A 16,635-nucleotide genomic window follows, 5' to 3' on the forward strand; every position below is an offset into this window, starting at 1 on the left:
TGTTTTTCTTTCCTTGTGATACATTCTGCTGTTTTAACACATCATCAGTTCTCTGATTTTAGTATCAAGGAAGGACGCCTTAAGAAGTACGTAGCACGTGTATGCATTGACAGCGGGTTGTTGCAAAGCAATGCTTATTGATGTTGACTGCGCAAAAACGTGAATGCTGTGGGCAGCCACCAAGCTTTAGCGATTCGGCGACAGTCTTTCCTGCATACTTAGGTAAACAGCCCGCCAGCAGTTTTTAAAAACGGGCTTTTTGAGTTATAAAAGTGGGTTCTGTGGTAAAGTAGCACCAGTGGTGGCGGACTTCTAAAAACAAGGGACGTTAACTGCATATATTGTCGAATACAATTAACTCAAGAACGAGGCGGCGAGTCACTTGCAAGTGAGACCCTCCAGTCAATGGCGTCGACGCTATTGGTTGAGGGGCCTCCTTTAAGGGGTATTTCCCGCCTTGTTCTTGAGTTGTATCAGACTGCGGTCAGTTTTAAATTAAATTCTAATTGTTAACTTTTAACGATTACAGTTAGGCGCCCGGTTGGCAATCTGAAAATTTTAGCGGGCCGTTAATAACAGCCATACCAGTTTTTAGAATTTCAGGGATGCGGTCACGCTCGGCGGAGTGTGCACGAACTCGGGTCATTCGCCATGTTATGCTGCACGCATTTGCACCCATGAGCAAATGTCACTCGTCCAGGCACTTGCCCATGGTGTTCTCGGTCTTGCAGCGGGCCAGGTGGTCCGCTGCAAGACCTTTACACTTCAGACCGCCGGGTCTGAAGTGTAAAGGAATCGGACAAAGGGCTGCACCCACTCTGCGGGACTTCCTCTGCAGTTCAGTAAAATTTTTCTTTCATTCAATCGCACAGTCATGGGTCGGGAGGAAAAACCGGTTCGACAGCCTTGCCAAACACTTTAAAATGATCTGGCAACTGTGGTACACTCAGCGCGTCGTCTGCTCGTTTGGTGCGTCGCGTCTGCTTGACGTCTTGGGATCGCAGGCCAGTTTTTAGTGGCGTATGAACACGTGATGTGCGGGCGAACGGACCGTCCTTGGAGGAAGGATGATTAGGCCTATAGCAGGGGTTCTCAAACTTTTTTGCTTGGAGGAACCCCAAAAGCCTTCAATAAGTTCCAGGGAACCCCCCCCCCCCCCCCCCCCCCCCCCCCCCCCCCCCCCCCCCCCCCGCCTTCACTTACCAGCAATGTTGTCGAGTGCATTTTTGCAAAGAGAGAGTTGCAAAAGTTAAATGTTTATTGCACCGATTAATACAAATACTAATGTGATGGGTGGTACTGCTTCCCTTTTGAGAGCAAGTCAAAGCGTGGCTCAGCAGCACTCAGAGCCAGTCTCATATCAGCTGCCGGGTCAGGGCCAGTGAGGGTTCTCGCGGAACACAAGAAGACAGCCCGCGGAACCCCTGTGTTCCGCGGAACCCAGTTTGAGAACCCCTGGCCTATAGGAACCTGTCGTCGGATATTGGACGCAAGGCCCTTGTTCGGAGGACTCTGGAACCACCGCAGTGCTGGACATTATGTAAATTAGGATGCATATTAATTCTTTGTGAAACATATATCCTGCCGATACACTTACTCTCATTTTCACATCCTTGGCACGGGGGTATAGGTGCTCAACGCACTGTGAGGCAATTACTGTCTCTGTGGACTTTTCCACCTTTCCTGACAGCACATGCACTCACGCGCACATTATTTATGAAGTGGTAGTAACTCACGCAACACAAGGAGCTTTAACTGAATACCGACATAAAGTTTATTCATTCATTCGTTCGTTGGCGCCTAATGAGAACGCTTGATATGGATCGGCACTCTGAGATTCCATCTCATGTAAGCGACTCCTTGAGATGACTGCGTACGGTAGGACTGATAACGAGAAAAACTGTACGTGATTTCCAGATACGAGGACGCATGTATTTGATGAGTGCGCTTCGGGGACGAGCGTACATGCAGCACGGGTACAGTGCTCAGAAGGGGCAGGTGTCGTCCAGGAGGGGGTAGTGGTTGTCGGCGCCGCAGTGTAGGTTGAAAATGAACTGGCATGCCGGATCGATCTGGTTCCTCAGCCTCATTGGCACGAAGAGGCTGCAGGCGTTCTCTGTTGTGAGATAAAATGAATGGACGGAAGGGAAAGGTGGTGATTATTTCTACAAGCCGCTACAGCGTATGTACAGGGTTGGTCAAAAGTTTCCAGGCCACAGGGTCTGCTTTTGAGCCATGCAGAGGGGTAGTTTTGACGCCCCCGAAGCTCAATATATCTGTACTCTGTAGTAAAACATCATTCTCACCTCTGATAACGTTGGTAGATTTACACAGTCCTTTGGCGCCCGACTATAACGTTTTAAAGCAGACCCCGTGGCCTGGGAACTTTTGACCAACTGTGTACATAAACGGTGATATTTTAACTATGAAAATACGTCGGTGCGGTCTGTTAGAGCTGGATTGTGCAGCGAATCGGACATTTGGTACCTCCTATGAATTAATAATTAGACGATTAATTATCAAATGAACTAATAAACTTTTTTATATTAGGGAGCAGGTTATGTAGCAAAATTAGTGGCCGTCAACACTGAAGGTGAGCGCTGTTTTTAAATTTTATTAATCGACAATGTGGTTCGAAATATCGAACGTCGGCCGCGTTTCGGTGGAGGCGAAACGCAAAAGGCGCCCGTGTGCTGTGCGATGTCAGTGCACGTTAAAGACCCCCAGGTGGTCGAAATTATTCCGGAGACCTCCACTACGGCACCTCTTTCTCTCTTCTTTCACTCCTACCTTCCTCCCTTCCCTTACGGCGCGGTTCAGGTGTCCACCGAGATATGTGAGACAGACACTGCGCCATTTACTTTCCGCAAAAAACATTTTTTAATGTTTTTTTATCAAAAATACGCATTTGAGAGCTTGCTGAGTAAACTCTCGCATTACCTAGTTATAAAATGGCGTCGTCTCTGCGTGTGGCGAAATCAAGTTAACTTCTACATCTTCGAATACACCAACTGAGCCTGCATTCGATGCATGCAAAGGGTGAGAGACGCCATTTTACAAATGTTTAATGCGGGAAAGCCAACTAAACGAGCTTTCAAATACGTATTTCTGACTCATAGCCGTATTTCTGAAGTTCATATATCCAATTAAAAAAAATAAAAAACAAAGCTCAACTTTGACATTGACGGCCATCAATTTCTCATCATAACTTTTCCCCTAAAAGCGAAAATCAAAGTTTATTAGTTAATTTAAGTTAATTAATTCCCTTATTAACGATCCATATGAGATACGTAAAGTCTGCCTCGATGTACATATTATGCTCAACAGCCACACTGACGTATATCTCACAGTTTTTAAAAAATCTGTAAAGGCTAGAAAAAATCCTCTTGAATCTGTAGCAGCATGATTGTAAGAACATAAAGCCGGACGATGTGTGCATCGACGGGATTAAGTCAAAACGATATAGAGCACACATGGTCCGAATGCGCAAATACTTGGGCATCTAGTACTATTGCTTATTGCTGCTCATGGGTGCGCTAGTTAAATATTTTCAGTGCATTCGCGCACACTGAGCTAGTCTGAAAGAAATTGAGCGCTATCTGCATGATGAATATTATCCCAGGCACGCCGTAGCGCTGAGGCCGAACTGACGTTTTAACAGTCATTGTTTTAATAGCATACATAGATAGAACTTCAGGGTGTCCAGAAAACCAAGCGTTATTGATCTACATTGAAACGTGTGGTTTGCAATGGCACACAACCCATGACGAGTAAGTCTAAGTTCGAGTCGAATTATCGATAGCATTTCATTTTGCCGCATAGAACTAAGGACACAGACGTTTTTCATGAAGATTGCATGAAGATAGTTATAAAAAACTGACATCAGACTTTACTTGCAGCGTTACGTTTTAGAATATTTTTTTTTCCATAAAGCCAGCTCGTTGACTGTGTTTTTCGCAGTCTGTTTTAAATTTGATATATCCCCCCCCCCCCCCCCAACTGCGGCTTTAAAAATCACTGCTGCGACTAATCGAACCTGAAGCTAGCATTTCCTTCCATGTCTGCCATTTATCGTTTTCAACTTATCGCACTGAATTGAATACGTCACCAAGCGATATACAAAAGGGGCCTTTCAGAAACAGTAAGTTGCAGATTACTGAGGACTGTCGCAGCGCGTACGGAATTTCTTTCTGTACAAAGTACAGAAACCCCAGGTGGTCGAAATATCCGGAGCCCTCCACTACGGCGTCCTTCATAGCCTTAGTCGCTTTGGGACGTTAAACCCGATAAACCAGCAGTTTTTTTTTCATCGGCATGATGCCTCTATTGCACATGCCTTTCTGTCACTAATATGAGCGCAAAAAGTGTGATTGGAAGGGTCAGCGATAAGGAGGAAACGTGTGAGGAGTGGACACACTCACCGCCGGCGTAGGGGTTCCTGTACAGCTTGCACCTGTCGCATTCCGAGTATATGCTGAAGAGCCGGAACTGTTTACCTTGTCCCGGACCTGCACCGAAATTGAAAACAGCGTGAACGATGCTGTTCCAGGCATCCAAGAGGTACGGTGGACACCACATGAAGAGAATGAAATCCAAATGGGTGTAACTAGCAGCCCATATCAGGTACAACATACCAAGCGTTTCAGGGAAGCCCGTTACCTACTTTTAAAAATACTTTTTTTGAGGTAGAGAGAGACTTCTTGCAGCAGGGTAATACCAGTGTTGGCGGACATCAGAAAACACGCGCTTCATGTTGACAAGTACAACGATTAACAAAATCCTTATACAGTTAACCATGTTATAATGAAGTCGAAAGGGCCCGGAGACTACTTCGTTAGAGCCGTAGCATCGTTCTAGCCCGTGTTAACCGAGCTTACAAGGGGAATCTTCATTACATCGTTATATACATTATTTTGTCATAAATCATTTCGTTACAACGAGGTTAACTTTTTCACTATTATAGATAGGCCATCTTGAAAACGTAGCAGCACGAAAAAACGAGGACAAAAAAGACTCAGGTACGACAGGACATATGCTGCACTTCCAACTGAATTTTTATTGCGGAAACCAAAGCTTAAGTACAGCGCTACTATCGTCCCGTGGCAATCAACCGCGATGGTCCAAAAACGCCAGTTCATTATCAAGGAGAGACAAGGAAGCGGTGCCAACACACTGACCACCTGCTTTTCTAATGTGATATGCCTCAATAATCTCTCTTGCCATCCTATCCTTTCCATGCCCAAGAAACTTAGTTTTGCGAAAAATGGGTTTACACTTACAGTCCCGGCAGTGGATAGCAAAATGACCGCTCTTCCCTTCTTTCACCAGATTGTGATGCTCCCTAGCTCTGTCATTAAAACAACGTCCAGTCTGCCCTATGTACACTCTGTTGCAAGTGAGCGGAGCGCTGTACCTTAGTGGTGCAACGGGTGAAACCTAGTTGGTGGTTGATAGTACAAATCGGCTTTTTCTTATTAACCATCATAGGACAAACTTTTGATAGCTTGCTTGGGGCGGAGAAGAGCACGTTTACATCGTATCTTCTTGCAGTTTTTCCTTGTCTCTCCTTGATAATGAACTGGCGTTTTTGGACCATTGCGGTTGATTGCCACGGGACGATAGTAGCGCTGTACTTAAGCTTTGGTTTCCGCAATAAAAATTCAGTTGGAAGTGCAGCATATGTCTTGTCGTACCTGAGTCTTTTTTGTCCTCGTTTTTTCGTGCTACTACGTTTCCAAGATGGATCAATACCAACTGGCCCAAACTTCGGTGCTTTTGTATAGATAGGCGCCTGATCGCGATTAGAGATATGCAGCCGGCCCTTAGAGCTATATCAGTTTTTAGAATTTCTAAACCGCGATTATCTGTGGCTCAACAAATTTGGGCCGTTTCTCGCACCATTCGAAAACCGCGCACCTGCGGACGTCCATCAAAACGCGTCAGTTCGTGGCACACATACCACGTGAGAACCTCTGCCCCGCCCATGCTAAAACAGCGAAGGGCCGAGACAGCACCGAATCGCGGGCGAATCACCTTTTTGTGGACAATGCGCACCTGGCATGTAAATGTTCCCCACCTTTGTTTCACGACTCGATTTTGTTTAAAGGAGACGCAAAACTTCGTCACTGGCAAACGCACGGTCCACAGTCGGCAGCAAGATGCAACGCATCTCGCTCAAAGTTTCCATGGTGTGCCCTGTTGTGAGCGCAGGCCTATAACGCTGGCAAACAATGTTGGCCGGGAGGATAACCAGCCAAGCGGGTTTTGAGTTGACGTCAGCATAGAAACTCAACGGATATAAAAGATCCGTAAGGATCGCGAGTATTCGGTTTTCCGGATTCACATTTGTGCCCGAGGTCACCCGCAAAAATCACCGCCGCTGTGAAGTTATTTGGCAGCCTGCGCTGAAAAGACAAACACACCCGTTCATGACTATTCGTGACTAGTGCTTACCGTCCAAGAACGTGACGTTCACGGCGTTCTTGTGATGGTATCCTTCAGTGCGCGTCAAGGTGAACCTGCTTTTCCTGCAAATACAAAAAAGATGAATAAAACATCGTAGTGAACAACGTCCAGAAAGGGCCAAGCAGCCACGCAAAAAACACAAGAAAAGGACACCATTACCGATACCTTTTCCGCGGTCTGGTGAAAACACAGAATGTTCGGCTTCACTTATCATCATCAGCCAAATTGGGTCTACTGCTCGATGAAGACCTCTCACACGTGAGCTCGAATTAAAGGGCAACAGCGTAGGTTTTAGAAATCGACGAGCTTAAAAGGGTCGAATCTGTGAAACTTGCAGGTAAAGCATGCAAAGTCCTTTTGGGCTACCATTTGAAATGGTGACGTAATTGCTGATTGAAATCGCGACGGGCTTCAAGCTTCTCCGCAGCGCACAACACCAAGTGAGGGGGGGGGGGGAGGCTATAATGACGTCATCAAAGGTATTGGTAGATTCCCAATGCATAAACGCCTAATTTAAAAGAAAAAAACCAATGCCATCGAAGGCAAAGCCCGCCGAGCGTTGTTTGGCGGCTTCCAACGAGGCTCGGCAGGGTGTGGCTGATGGCAGCGGTAATTTGAAATCACACCTTCCGTGACGTCACACTGAACTTTCCGGCACTCTTTTGGGGCTTTAAGGAGAAGCGCAAGATTTAATCGTTGGTTACGTCACTATTTGGTGCTTTAAGGAAAAGCGCAAGATTTAATCGTCGGTTACGTCACTATTTTAAATGCTAGTGAAAAAACACTTGGCATGCTTCACCTACACCCTGTTTAGATTTGAATCCTTGAATATAGCGAAATTCTCAAAAAGTGACGCAGTTGCCCTTTAACAATTAACCCTGTCCTGCGCCAGCCACAGACTCCTTAACCCAGCGTATTTTCTAATCACATCTCTTCACCTTTCTGCCATCACCCCCCCCCCCCCCCCCCCCCCCCCCCCCACCGGCTATGCATCCCATCCCTTGGTGCCAATTCGTACTGTGTAGCAGTGAAAGATGAAAACTGCAATCTGGACCGAAGCCAATAATGTTTTGCTGTTTTTTGCTTGTTTATTTCCAGCGAGCACAGTAAACTGCTTTATTATGGATTGAAAGAGTAATTGAATATGTATGACAAGCGTGCACGTTTCCGAAGTGATCGCTTACTAACACATCACAATGCGCCATACAGGGCTAGCACTTTTATTTATTTATCTAGCCGCCGCGGTGGCTCAGTGATTATGGCGCTCGGCTGCTGACCCGAAAGACGCGGGTTCGGTCCCGGCCGCGGCGGTTGAATTTCGATGGAGGCGAAATCTTAGAGGCCCGTGTACTGTGCGACGTCAGTGCACGTTCAAGAACCCCAGTTGGTCGAAATTTCAGGTGCCCTTCACTACGGTGTCTCTCAAAGCCTGAGTCGGTTTGGGACGTTAAAACCCATAAACCAAACCTATTTATTTATTTAACCTCTTGTTGCACCCTGAGTAACTTTCATTTTCACTTCGGTTTCGTTTTCCCTTATGCACACTGCACCTACTACTGGTAGCAGCAGTACTTTTATCTAGGCCCTTAATTTTTTAGGACAATTACCAAATTTTGCAATATGCTCACTTTTTTTAGGCTTCATTTTTTTCAGACATCTGCAATGCATTAGGTATCAATGTTATCTAAATCGCACTTGTTAGAAGGCTTATACTGGGCAATATTGACACATCACGCTTGACTCTAAATTGTGCACTTCGTAAATAATATTTGCAGGACCCTTTCACGTGACGTATGCAGATTTCATGTGCAGCTTAATTTGAGACGTCAGTTTCATCACATTTAAAAGACGCAAGAAGTGTAACTTACAGAAATCTAAAATTTACTTCTTTTAAAGGACCAAAGTTGTATAAATACACCATCGAAAATTTGAAGTTATTGCATTAGCAGCAATTCTTTACGAAAAAAATATCCTCAAGTGAAATTGTGCTTCTAATATCGCTATAGTCGGATACAACTTAAGTCTGCAGTGAAGCTCCGCCCACATTCAGCCTCCGCGCACAGAAATCCTCCACGACAAAAAAGTAGTCCGCTGCTTACAGGTTTCTTCTCACCTAAATATGAAGCTTATCACAGGAAAAAAATTATGAGGTCTATAATTTTGACACCTAGATTGTTTGATCCGTAAACGAAGCGACGGCCGCAATAGCCGATAGATGCCTTCAACGTGCGGCCGGCGGTAGCTTTCTTTTCGGCTGCTGCTAGGCCGCACTGCTGGGCTACCAGAAATCACGGAGTCTGCGTTACGTCATGTTTCACGTCACTTAGTCCTGTGTCGTCATAAGAGAATCCCAAATTTGAATCAGAGCGGCGGGAAAAACTTTTTCAACTTCGAATCCAAATTTCTTAGAAATAAATGCATCTTTCGCTGCCCGCTAAGTGGCAACAAAACCATGAAATGCCGAACTATCGGATTTTGCTTTAAAAAAAAATATTAATAGAGCTCTCCTCACTGTCCCTTTAACGCTTACTGTTGCGTTTGGACAGCGGAGTAATACAGGACGCCGCGGACCACGGCCCAGTGTTAGCAACTGCTGTTTCTTGAAGTTGTATCCTACTATAGATTTTAATATATGATCACATTTGTCGAAGAAGAGTTTTTTTCCGCGTCTATCTGGAAAATAATACTGCAGTTAATATGGGTTTGATTTATAGCTCCCCCTAACCGGCCTATTGGGAGTAATTTCTCATTGGCATCCACATGAGCTTAGCCAAACGGGTACAAACGAAAGCTGTCTGCGTTGACAGACACTTCGTAGTTCAAGAATAAATAGTCCTGGTCCGGGTACCAGCACGATTAATGACCTTTACGGGGCAGTTGTCTACAAACTAAGACAACCATGACGTTTTTTAGTGCTAACTAGGATAAGCTAATCAGGCCGTCTATCAGATTTAGGGCGAGGCCAAACTTATCCACAACTCGGGTCAGGAACGGTGTTATTCCAGTGTATTTTAATGTATTTTGGGGGAACCCCCAAGGATGCAGTAGATTTCATTTATGGGGATATACCCATTACGATGAACAGCTGGACGCCCACACTCCAGCTGTTTTGTGCTTTGTGTCGTGCGCGTGTGATTGAACAGTGATCTCCCAGATCTTCACGCGCGTGCGACCTGTATATATGTTTACCATGTAGATATGTGAATAGATTCATTGAAAGTGTACCCCTCCCCCTGTCCTTTCTACTGTCCCCTCACTCCTTTTCTTTCACTTCTACTCTCTGCCTGCTATCCTTTATTTCGCTGCCCCAGCTCAGGTGCTTCCAGTCGCGATAGCAGATGCCGGGGCTGCATTCTTTTACCTTCCATATCAAATGTTCAATAAATAACCACTTCATCATCATCATATACTCATTAGCACTTTGAGGTTTCCTCTAAATACATTGAAGTACCCGGCCCATGTGAAGAGTCCACTTAATCGCGTGAACGTGCGCGAGTGCACATATGCGTGATATTTCCGTCTTGACCGCGCGGCCGCGTATACGGAGGAGAGCGAGTCGTTTCTCACACTTTCTCCGTTCCGGCGTACTCGACGGTACTCTCCCCTACGTCGCCCTGCAGCGGAGTAGTCTGCGTGACCCGAATGCACTTGGCCTTGCCGCCGAAGTACGGGTCGCTCTCGTAGTTCCTCAGCACGGCGAACCACGGGGTCTCGTACGGGAAGCACTGGAACGACGAGCAGCGCTTGGGTCTCAGTGGTGCACCGATGCACGTGGAAGGTGCATGCCAAAGCCGCTGTGGTGTTTCGTACCACCTAGCACTAGGTCGTGGGTTCGATATTCGGTAGCTGAAGCCGAATTTGAACGCGTACGAAATCTGTCATCGCTCACTTTCTACTGTGGAACGGTGGGAGGTGAAAAAATGGTGAATTTTAGGGTTGAGCCACGGTGCCCCTATAGTTACAGTACATTATATTTGAAGTAAAAGCAAGAAGAGCTCACAGTGGCAGCTACAACTCGGCAGCGGGGATCAGCTAAAACAACTGGAATGTCCAGCATCCTTAGGCAAAAAAAAATGAATATTGGAATATTGTATAGTACTTTTACCATTCTTCCGATGCGTAGCATTAATTCCATCACTCGCGTCGATCTGTTAAGGCTACCGTATATATAAAGCAAGGAGGGGGGGAGGGGGGAGGTTTTTGACGGTAACAAAAACGTTAATAGGAAGAAAATGCAAGCCCGACGGGATATCTGCGGATATTTTGATTGTTATAGTGAAATCTTACAATATATGAAAACAATGCGTTCATAAACTCTTTCCTGTTGGAAAATGCTTTTGTCCAGAATTGCTGGGTACGACATGCCTGGCAAAAAGTCCGTACGCTCTCCATGTACCCGGATGTCATTTTTTGCTATGTCATCCGAGGAATGACAGACACAAAAGAGCACTATCTCTGAAGTTATGTAGCCGGTACTGTTTTTCCATGAATGACGGTGCCTTTATGAATCAACCACTAGCGAAACAAAGCAAACATACGTTGGTTGCGCTTTTTAACATGCGAACTATATTGGACTAAAGACACACAGCACATGTTAGGACACAGCCATGCTATAGGGTATAGGACACAGCGTTGCGTTCGCAGTATACGTAAAAGAGCGTCGTGGCCGAGCGATTGATTGGGCGGTCGTTTATATTTATTGGTCGTTCACACTAACCTTCATTTTTTGTTCAATTTGCGCTGAAGTGTTGTCACATATGCATAACGGCACTGCAAGATCCTGACAGGGCCACCCCTGCTCAAGGCATATCTATTCAGCATTGTGAACTCACAGCATGCGGCAGTAGGACTCATAAAGAGACAAATTCAAGCTGCAAACAATGGGGTATAAGGTCCCGAAACAACACGTGTTGCGATGGACGCCGTAGTGGTGGGCTCTGGATTAACATGCACTGACATCGCACAGCACATGGACTGTGCGATGTAAACGCACGTTAAAGAACCTGGATGGTCTAAGTTAATCTGAGCCCTATACACAACGGCCTCCCTCACAGTTCATGTGTCGCTTCAGGATGTTAAACCTCACAGTTTTCAATTTGCATTTCTTTCTGCATGACCTCTCTACTCTCACATGCTTAAAGTTGCCAACGTTGAAGAGATGTGACACATCACACACGTCAATACATAGGTACGTACGTAGTAGTGCCTTTCTTTATTCCCTCTAGATATTTAGATTGGCTAATGTGAAGCATTATTCTTTCTTTTCCTTAGAAAAGTTGTCCATAGACAGTCTAATTCTTATAGACTCTATTGCCTTCCTATAAATATTTCTTGTCTGTTCACGGTCTATAGGCTGTCTGCAGACAGAAGTCTAGTAAAAGTGTATGGCCATAAATACATGGATTGTCTATAGACTGTATGTAGGATTTGAATTGTCGGTAGACTAAACTCTAGCAATTGTCCATAGGCATACTATAGATTTTATAAACAGAAGTCTAGGACGGTCTATATACAATCTAAAGAAATCTTTGTAGTTGTTTTATATCAGCAGCAAACATTTTTCTGAAGATGTGGTTCACTTCTATGCTGTGGTCGGGAAAAAAGAGGCAGGTTAAGTCCGAGAACTTGGTCTCAGGTACCGGTTTTATGCAGACAAATTGCCTGTCCATCGTGTAAAATAAAAAAAAAAAAACGACAGGAAAAAATTCTAAATTTCAAACAAAAATACGTTTTACTGCACGACGAAAGAAAGAATGGGAAACGTAGCACACTATACGAAAAACAAAGGCTGCTTACATCGCAAGAAATGTGAATAAACAGGCATTGATTGACAGCTCCTTTTCATTTCAAGCCCGCAGCCTTGAGCAATAACCGCATCTCTAACAATTGATAAAAAGGAAATCCTGTGGGCGATTTAAAAGTGTATTTCCGCCTGTGTCAAGTGCCCTCGATGCCTCGGTTGTAACGCCCTTGATCAGCCCCTTACGTCGACTAAAGGATGACCGCATTCTAAAAACGGCACAAAAAGCATGCTTTGCCCAGCTTATTTCAAAGCACCACTGCATTTTGCACTTAATACTCAAATCATAGCATGCACGTCATAATGCGTATGACTTTTTTTTGTATATATCAGTGAAGTGAACTATAGTCAAAGACACATACCTTGAATTCGTCCTGAAATTCTCCCAGATCAGGCCTACGCTCGTGGTGAACTGCATTCACAATCACTGCGAAGCAGCCGACCGCTATGACGAAACTGAACGACATCGTACTACCTGCCTGGAATGCCCGGATGTGGAGTAGACGCAGACGACAAGGTCGGGTGTCTTGGAGGATGCGCCTTTTATAGGATCTGGTGTTTACTCTGAGGCAACAACAAGAGCTGGTCCTGGGGCAGGGGCATGTGCAGTTCGCTTCTGTCTGTAGGTGCGCTTATCTTGCCTTTTAGCTTCGGTTTTTAAGTCCGAAAGTGAAACTGCCTACGCTACAGGGACAAATCATTAATTTAAAAAAAGGTAGAAAGACCTACAAGACAGCCGAAGGTAAGCGCCAAAAGAAATTGAGAAGCATCAGTGCGATTGCATACACCCGTCTACAAGCGAGCCGCCAGACGCCCGTAAAAGGGTCAGTGATCTCTTAACTACACCGGATATCCACTGCAGAAGTTTACGGATATTCAACGTTTTGTTGCGTGTTTGTTTCTTTGCTCTTGCACTTCATGGGAACCAAGCCAGTCCACTCTCGACCTCGTCGTCGCTGATAGAGCGAGCGGCGAATCGGACTGTGCAGTCGTCAGTGTGGAGAGGGAGAAAGAGAAAAAATATTTAGGGGTCCAACTACTTTTGAACCTGGTTAGAGAGCGAAAGATATGGCGCTATCGGGCAACTATACGCAGCTCGCCGTCTGTATAACGTGAAGTGCGTTCCGGACACTCGGTAGGCACCGCGCCCACCTTGCCACCTGAAAGGTGGCAGTTAATGGTTGATCGCGAGAGTTTGCTCACCCTGTGAACGCAGCGGCCTATTGCAGCAGTGCCGCGTGTCTGCCACAACGTTGTCAGCGCTCGCATTCATGAATTCAGCCCACATCTCTCTCAAAGCGCGATTCAGGCGTCCACTGACCCATGGAGCCAGTTATGCGCACTTCTTTTTCTTAAAATCATCGAAGTCTAAACCGTTGTCAACGCCAACGCCAATGAACGCATTGACGTCATCATCGAGTCATTTTCGCGTGGTTATCGCACGATGGTGACGCCAAACAAATTTTCCATTGTTTGACCTTTGACCTTGACCTGTGGGTACCAAGGGGTAGCACACCATAGCGACACCACAAGCTCTTCATGGTTTGCTCTCTGGCTTTGTAGGTCAACCGGCTGTGGACGGCGACCTTGGCTTTCAAACGACTGCTGTCACTCTACACTTCTAGCGTTTCGTCCATGCACGGTTCTCTGTGCAGCGAAGCAGAAACGCGAAACGCGGCGACGGCTTCTTGGGTTAGTTGGTGCAGCCAACAAATAGACGCCACGCAGGGAAGAACACACGTATACATGCGCGAGACTTCTTGGCCCCTATCTTTTAAGGCGAAAGCCTTTAATGCCTCATACTGTCGTTAGCAGACGCGTCGGCAGCGGTGTCGGCAGATTTGTCCGCCTTTCGGCTTCACTGCTTAAAAAGAAACTGCGCTGAGGGTGGCAATCGAACCAGGGCCTTCGGCATTTGAAGCGGAGACGCTACCACTCCGCCACGAAGGCTCAAGGTTCGAGCATGAATAAAGGCGCATCTAGTGAATGCATGGGTTTCATAAATAAAATAAAAGGAATAAAGTGAAGGAAAGGAAAAATAAAAATAAAAACAAGAAAATAAACAAAAATGAAAACAAAATAAATATAAGATATGAAAATAAAAATAAAAAACAATAAATATGAGCAAAAATAAAAGGAGCAAAAATAAAAAAAAAAACAAAATAAATTAAAAAGTAAATAAAAACAAACAGTGCGCCAGGAAACGCTTTCGCCTTGCAGCACTTTAGAGAGCCAAAGTGCCCCCTGAATTTTTAAGTATGCTGATTTCCACTGCCCAGTGCAGAGCAAAGTTGTTGCCGCGATGCACCATGCCTCGTGTACATGTATTCCTGAGTTGCGGCTTCTTGTTGGCCACACGGCGCTCTCTGCATTGCGCCACCCGCGCGGCCTTTTAATATGGGCGCGGCTTGAAGTGGCGCACTGACCGGTTTTGTCGTTTTCTATGTTCTTGATAGCGAGACACGGGCTGTCCGTCGACACGGGCTGTTTTCTTCTTACTGGGTGACTGCGTCGGTTGCTTGTGTATTCACAGCTGAGTCCCCAACTGTACACGTTGCGAAATGCAGCATTCGCGCATGATTAAAACAAAAAAGACAAGACTTGCCACCGCTTTGGGATTTGCGAATGGTATTCGAAATGGTCAGCATTTATGAAGCTGAAAGTGTAAGAGAAGCTATGGGATCGGCATTATGTTGCACTAGAGAAGCATTTTATAGTTTATCTTCCTTGGTGCCGAGGGTAGTCTCGGCAACAGAGCGACCGGCTGAAATGACTCTACCTCGGAGCAACGCAGCGCGCATGGTATTTCATATCCTGTTTCACCGGCAACCCAGAGCCGCCCAAGCGGCGCTGGAGCAGAGGGAGGTGACCCTTCTTTTTCGGGCAACTGTCCGCACTGAGCGGAGAAGTCTTCGGACATCTACCACATGGTGTGGGCCTGCCCCTCCAACCCTGCTATCCCCCCTCACCCCAACCCAACCCGGGAGGACTGGGAGGCGACCCTGCTCGGCTGCTCTGACCTGCAGGCCCAACGGGCCTTGGTCGCGCGAGCCCGGGCGGCGGCCGACGCCACTGGGGTCCCGAACTAGGGACCTCCACCTAGTACTTGTAAGGGCTGGCCCCCTCTGGGCCAGCTCATGCATAACTACTTTAAGTGTATCCGTACATAAATGTTTTCCACCACCACCACCACCACCAGCGCACCCGCTAGTCGCCATCGCCAAAGCGTCGACCTAAGCTACTAGAGTCCTGAGCTGAGGACCCCACTCACTATCATATGCGGTCTCCTTTTCTGCAATAAGAATTCATTCTCTCTTTCCACCAGTATAGTCGGAATGTAACGCGACCCAGCCAGAAACTTCGCGGCACGGTTTCCCGAGCAGTTTTTCCTTATAAACATCTTTCCGTCTTTCTCTTTGTTGGTGTCCATCGAGGTTATACCGGACAACGGACGTCCACCGGAAAAGTGCTAGGAGTTGTGTGAGCATTTTATAACGTGGGCGCCTCTAATATTTCTAAGGCCGCGGTTGGCTTCACGATTCGTAAGCGAGTAATGGCCTTTATTAAGGTCAATTAGCCTAACTAAACCGACGCGGTGCTATTGGAACTCAGACCTGGCACCTACGTATCTGGGACAGAGTTAGTTGTAGGCGCACGCAAGAACGGTTCGTGATTGGCCAGAGCACGGGTGCCGGCCAATCCCCACAAGATCTTGTTTGCGTACACATGTCACAAAGGGCTATATATAGCCTATCATTTGGTGGTTACAGGTGACTAAAACCCGCTGTTCTTTATAGCTTATAATCCTGACATGGTGTATAGCCATGCAGTATATCCAATTGTCAGACTTGAATAAATTTTCGGTTTGTCAATGTTAATCAGAATGTATTTCTCGAATCCGAGTGCTGTTATCGTGAACTTGGATAAAATTTCGCAGCCATATATGTCCACCAGTTAAGTACATATACGCGAGAGGGTAAATATTTAAACTAAAATTGAAAATACTGTCGTGAACAAGCAAGATTAACTTGGAGGGACACTTTAAGCTCCGCCTTAAAGAATACAAAATCTTAGTGGTATATGGTTTGTTTTGTTTCGCTTGCATCTGCACACCGTTAGCTTAGGCTCATTTGGACGTTTCTCATTGCGTTGCACTGGGTGCTCTTTCAGTACCTTGAAAGAGCAGTTCACATGGCGCGCATGAATAAGCGCTGAAGGGCTCTAACGAGTGCAACAGGGGGAGGTGCAATAAATTCAAGAAGCAAATATCACTCCCACTTGAAGGAAGACTGCGGGCAACTCAACAGAGTAAAAATTTCAAAGTGTGGCGCACGTATCTGACATGCGCACTATAGACCAGAATCCAGAGC

General features: G+C 46.0%; 1 protein-coding gene across 1 annotated transcript; it reads right to left on the minus strand.

Moving 5' to 3' along the window:
- Positions 1–1,985: 1,985 nt before the first annotated feature.
- Positions 1,986–12,732, minus strand: LOC149359913 (uncharacterized). The gene is made up of 5 exons (XM_089569159.1): positions 12,628–12,732; positions 10,033–10,190; positions 6,454–6,527; positions 4,422–4,508; positions 1,986–2,116 (listed from the first exon to the last, which is right to left on the minus strand). Exons 1-5 carry the CDS (start codon positions 12,730–12,732, stop codon positions 1,986–1,988), a joined length of 555 nt encoding a protein of 184 aa, XP_089425285.1.
- Positions 12,733–16,635: the final 3,903 nt, after the last annotated feature.

Source organism: Amblyomma mixtum, chromosome 2 (genome assembly GCF_055824585.1).
Source record: "Amblyomma mixtum isolate Tamu chromosome 2, ASM5582458v1, whole genome shotgun sequence".
In the NCBI taxonomy this organism is placed as follows: domain Eukaryota; kingdom Metazoa; phylum Arthropoda; class Arachnida; order Ixodida; family Ixodidae; genus Amblyomma; species Amblyomma mixtum.

What these genes read in the sequence shown, in the direction of transcription:
- LOC149359913 (XM_089569159.1), bottom strand. Translation starts at nt 12,732, where the DNA reads ATGTCGTTCAGTTTCGTCATAGCGGTCGGCTGCTTCGCAGTGATTGTG. An exon ending in TACGCCGGAACGGAGAAAGT is followed by an intron (nt 6,528 to 10,032) that starts GTGAGAAACGAC and finishes TTGTATTTGCAG; the next exon opens with GAAAAGCAGGTTCACCTTGA. An exon ending in CAGGAACCCCTACGCCGGCG is followed by an intron (nt 2,117 to 4,421) that starts GTGAGTGTGTCC and finishes ATCTCACAACAG; the next exon opens with AGAACGCCTGCAGCCTCTTC.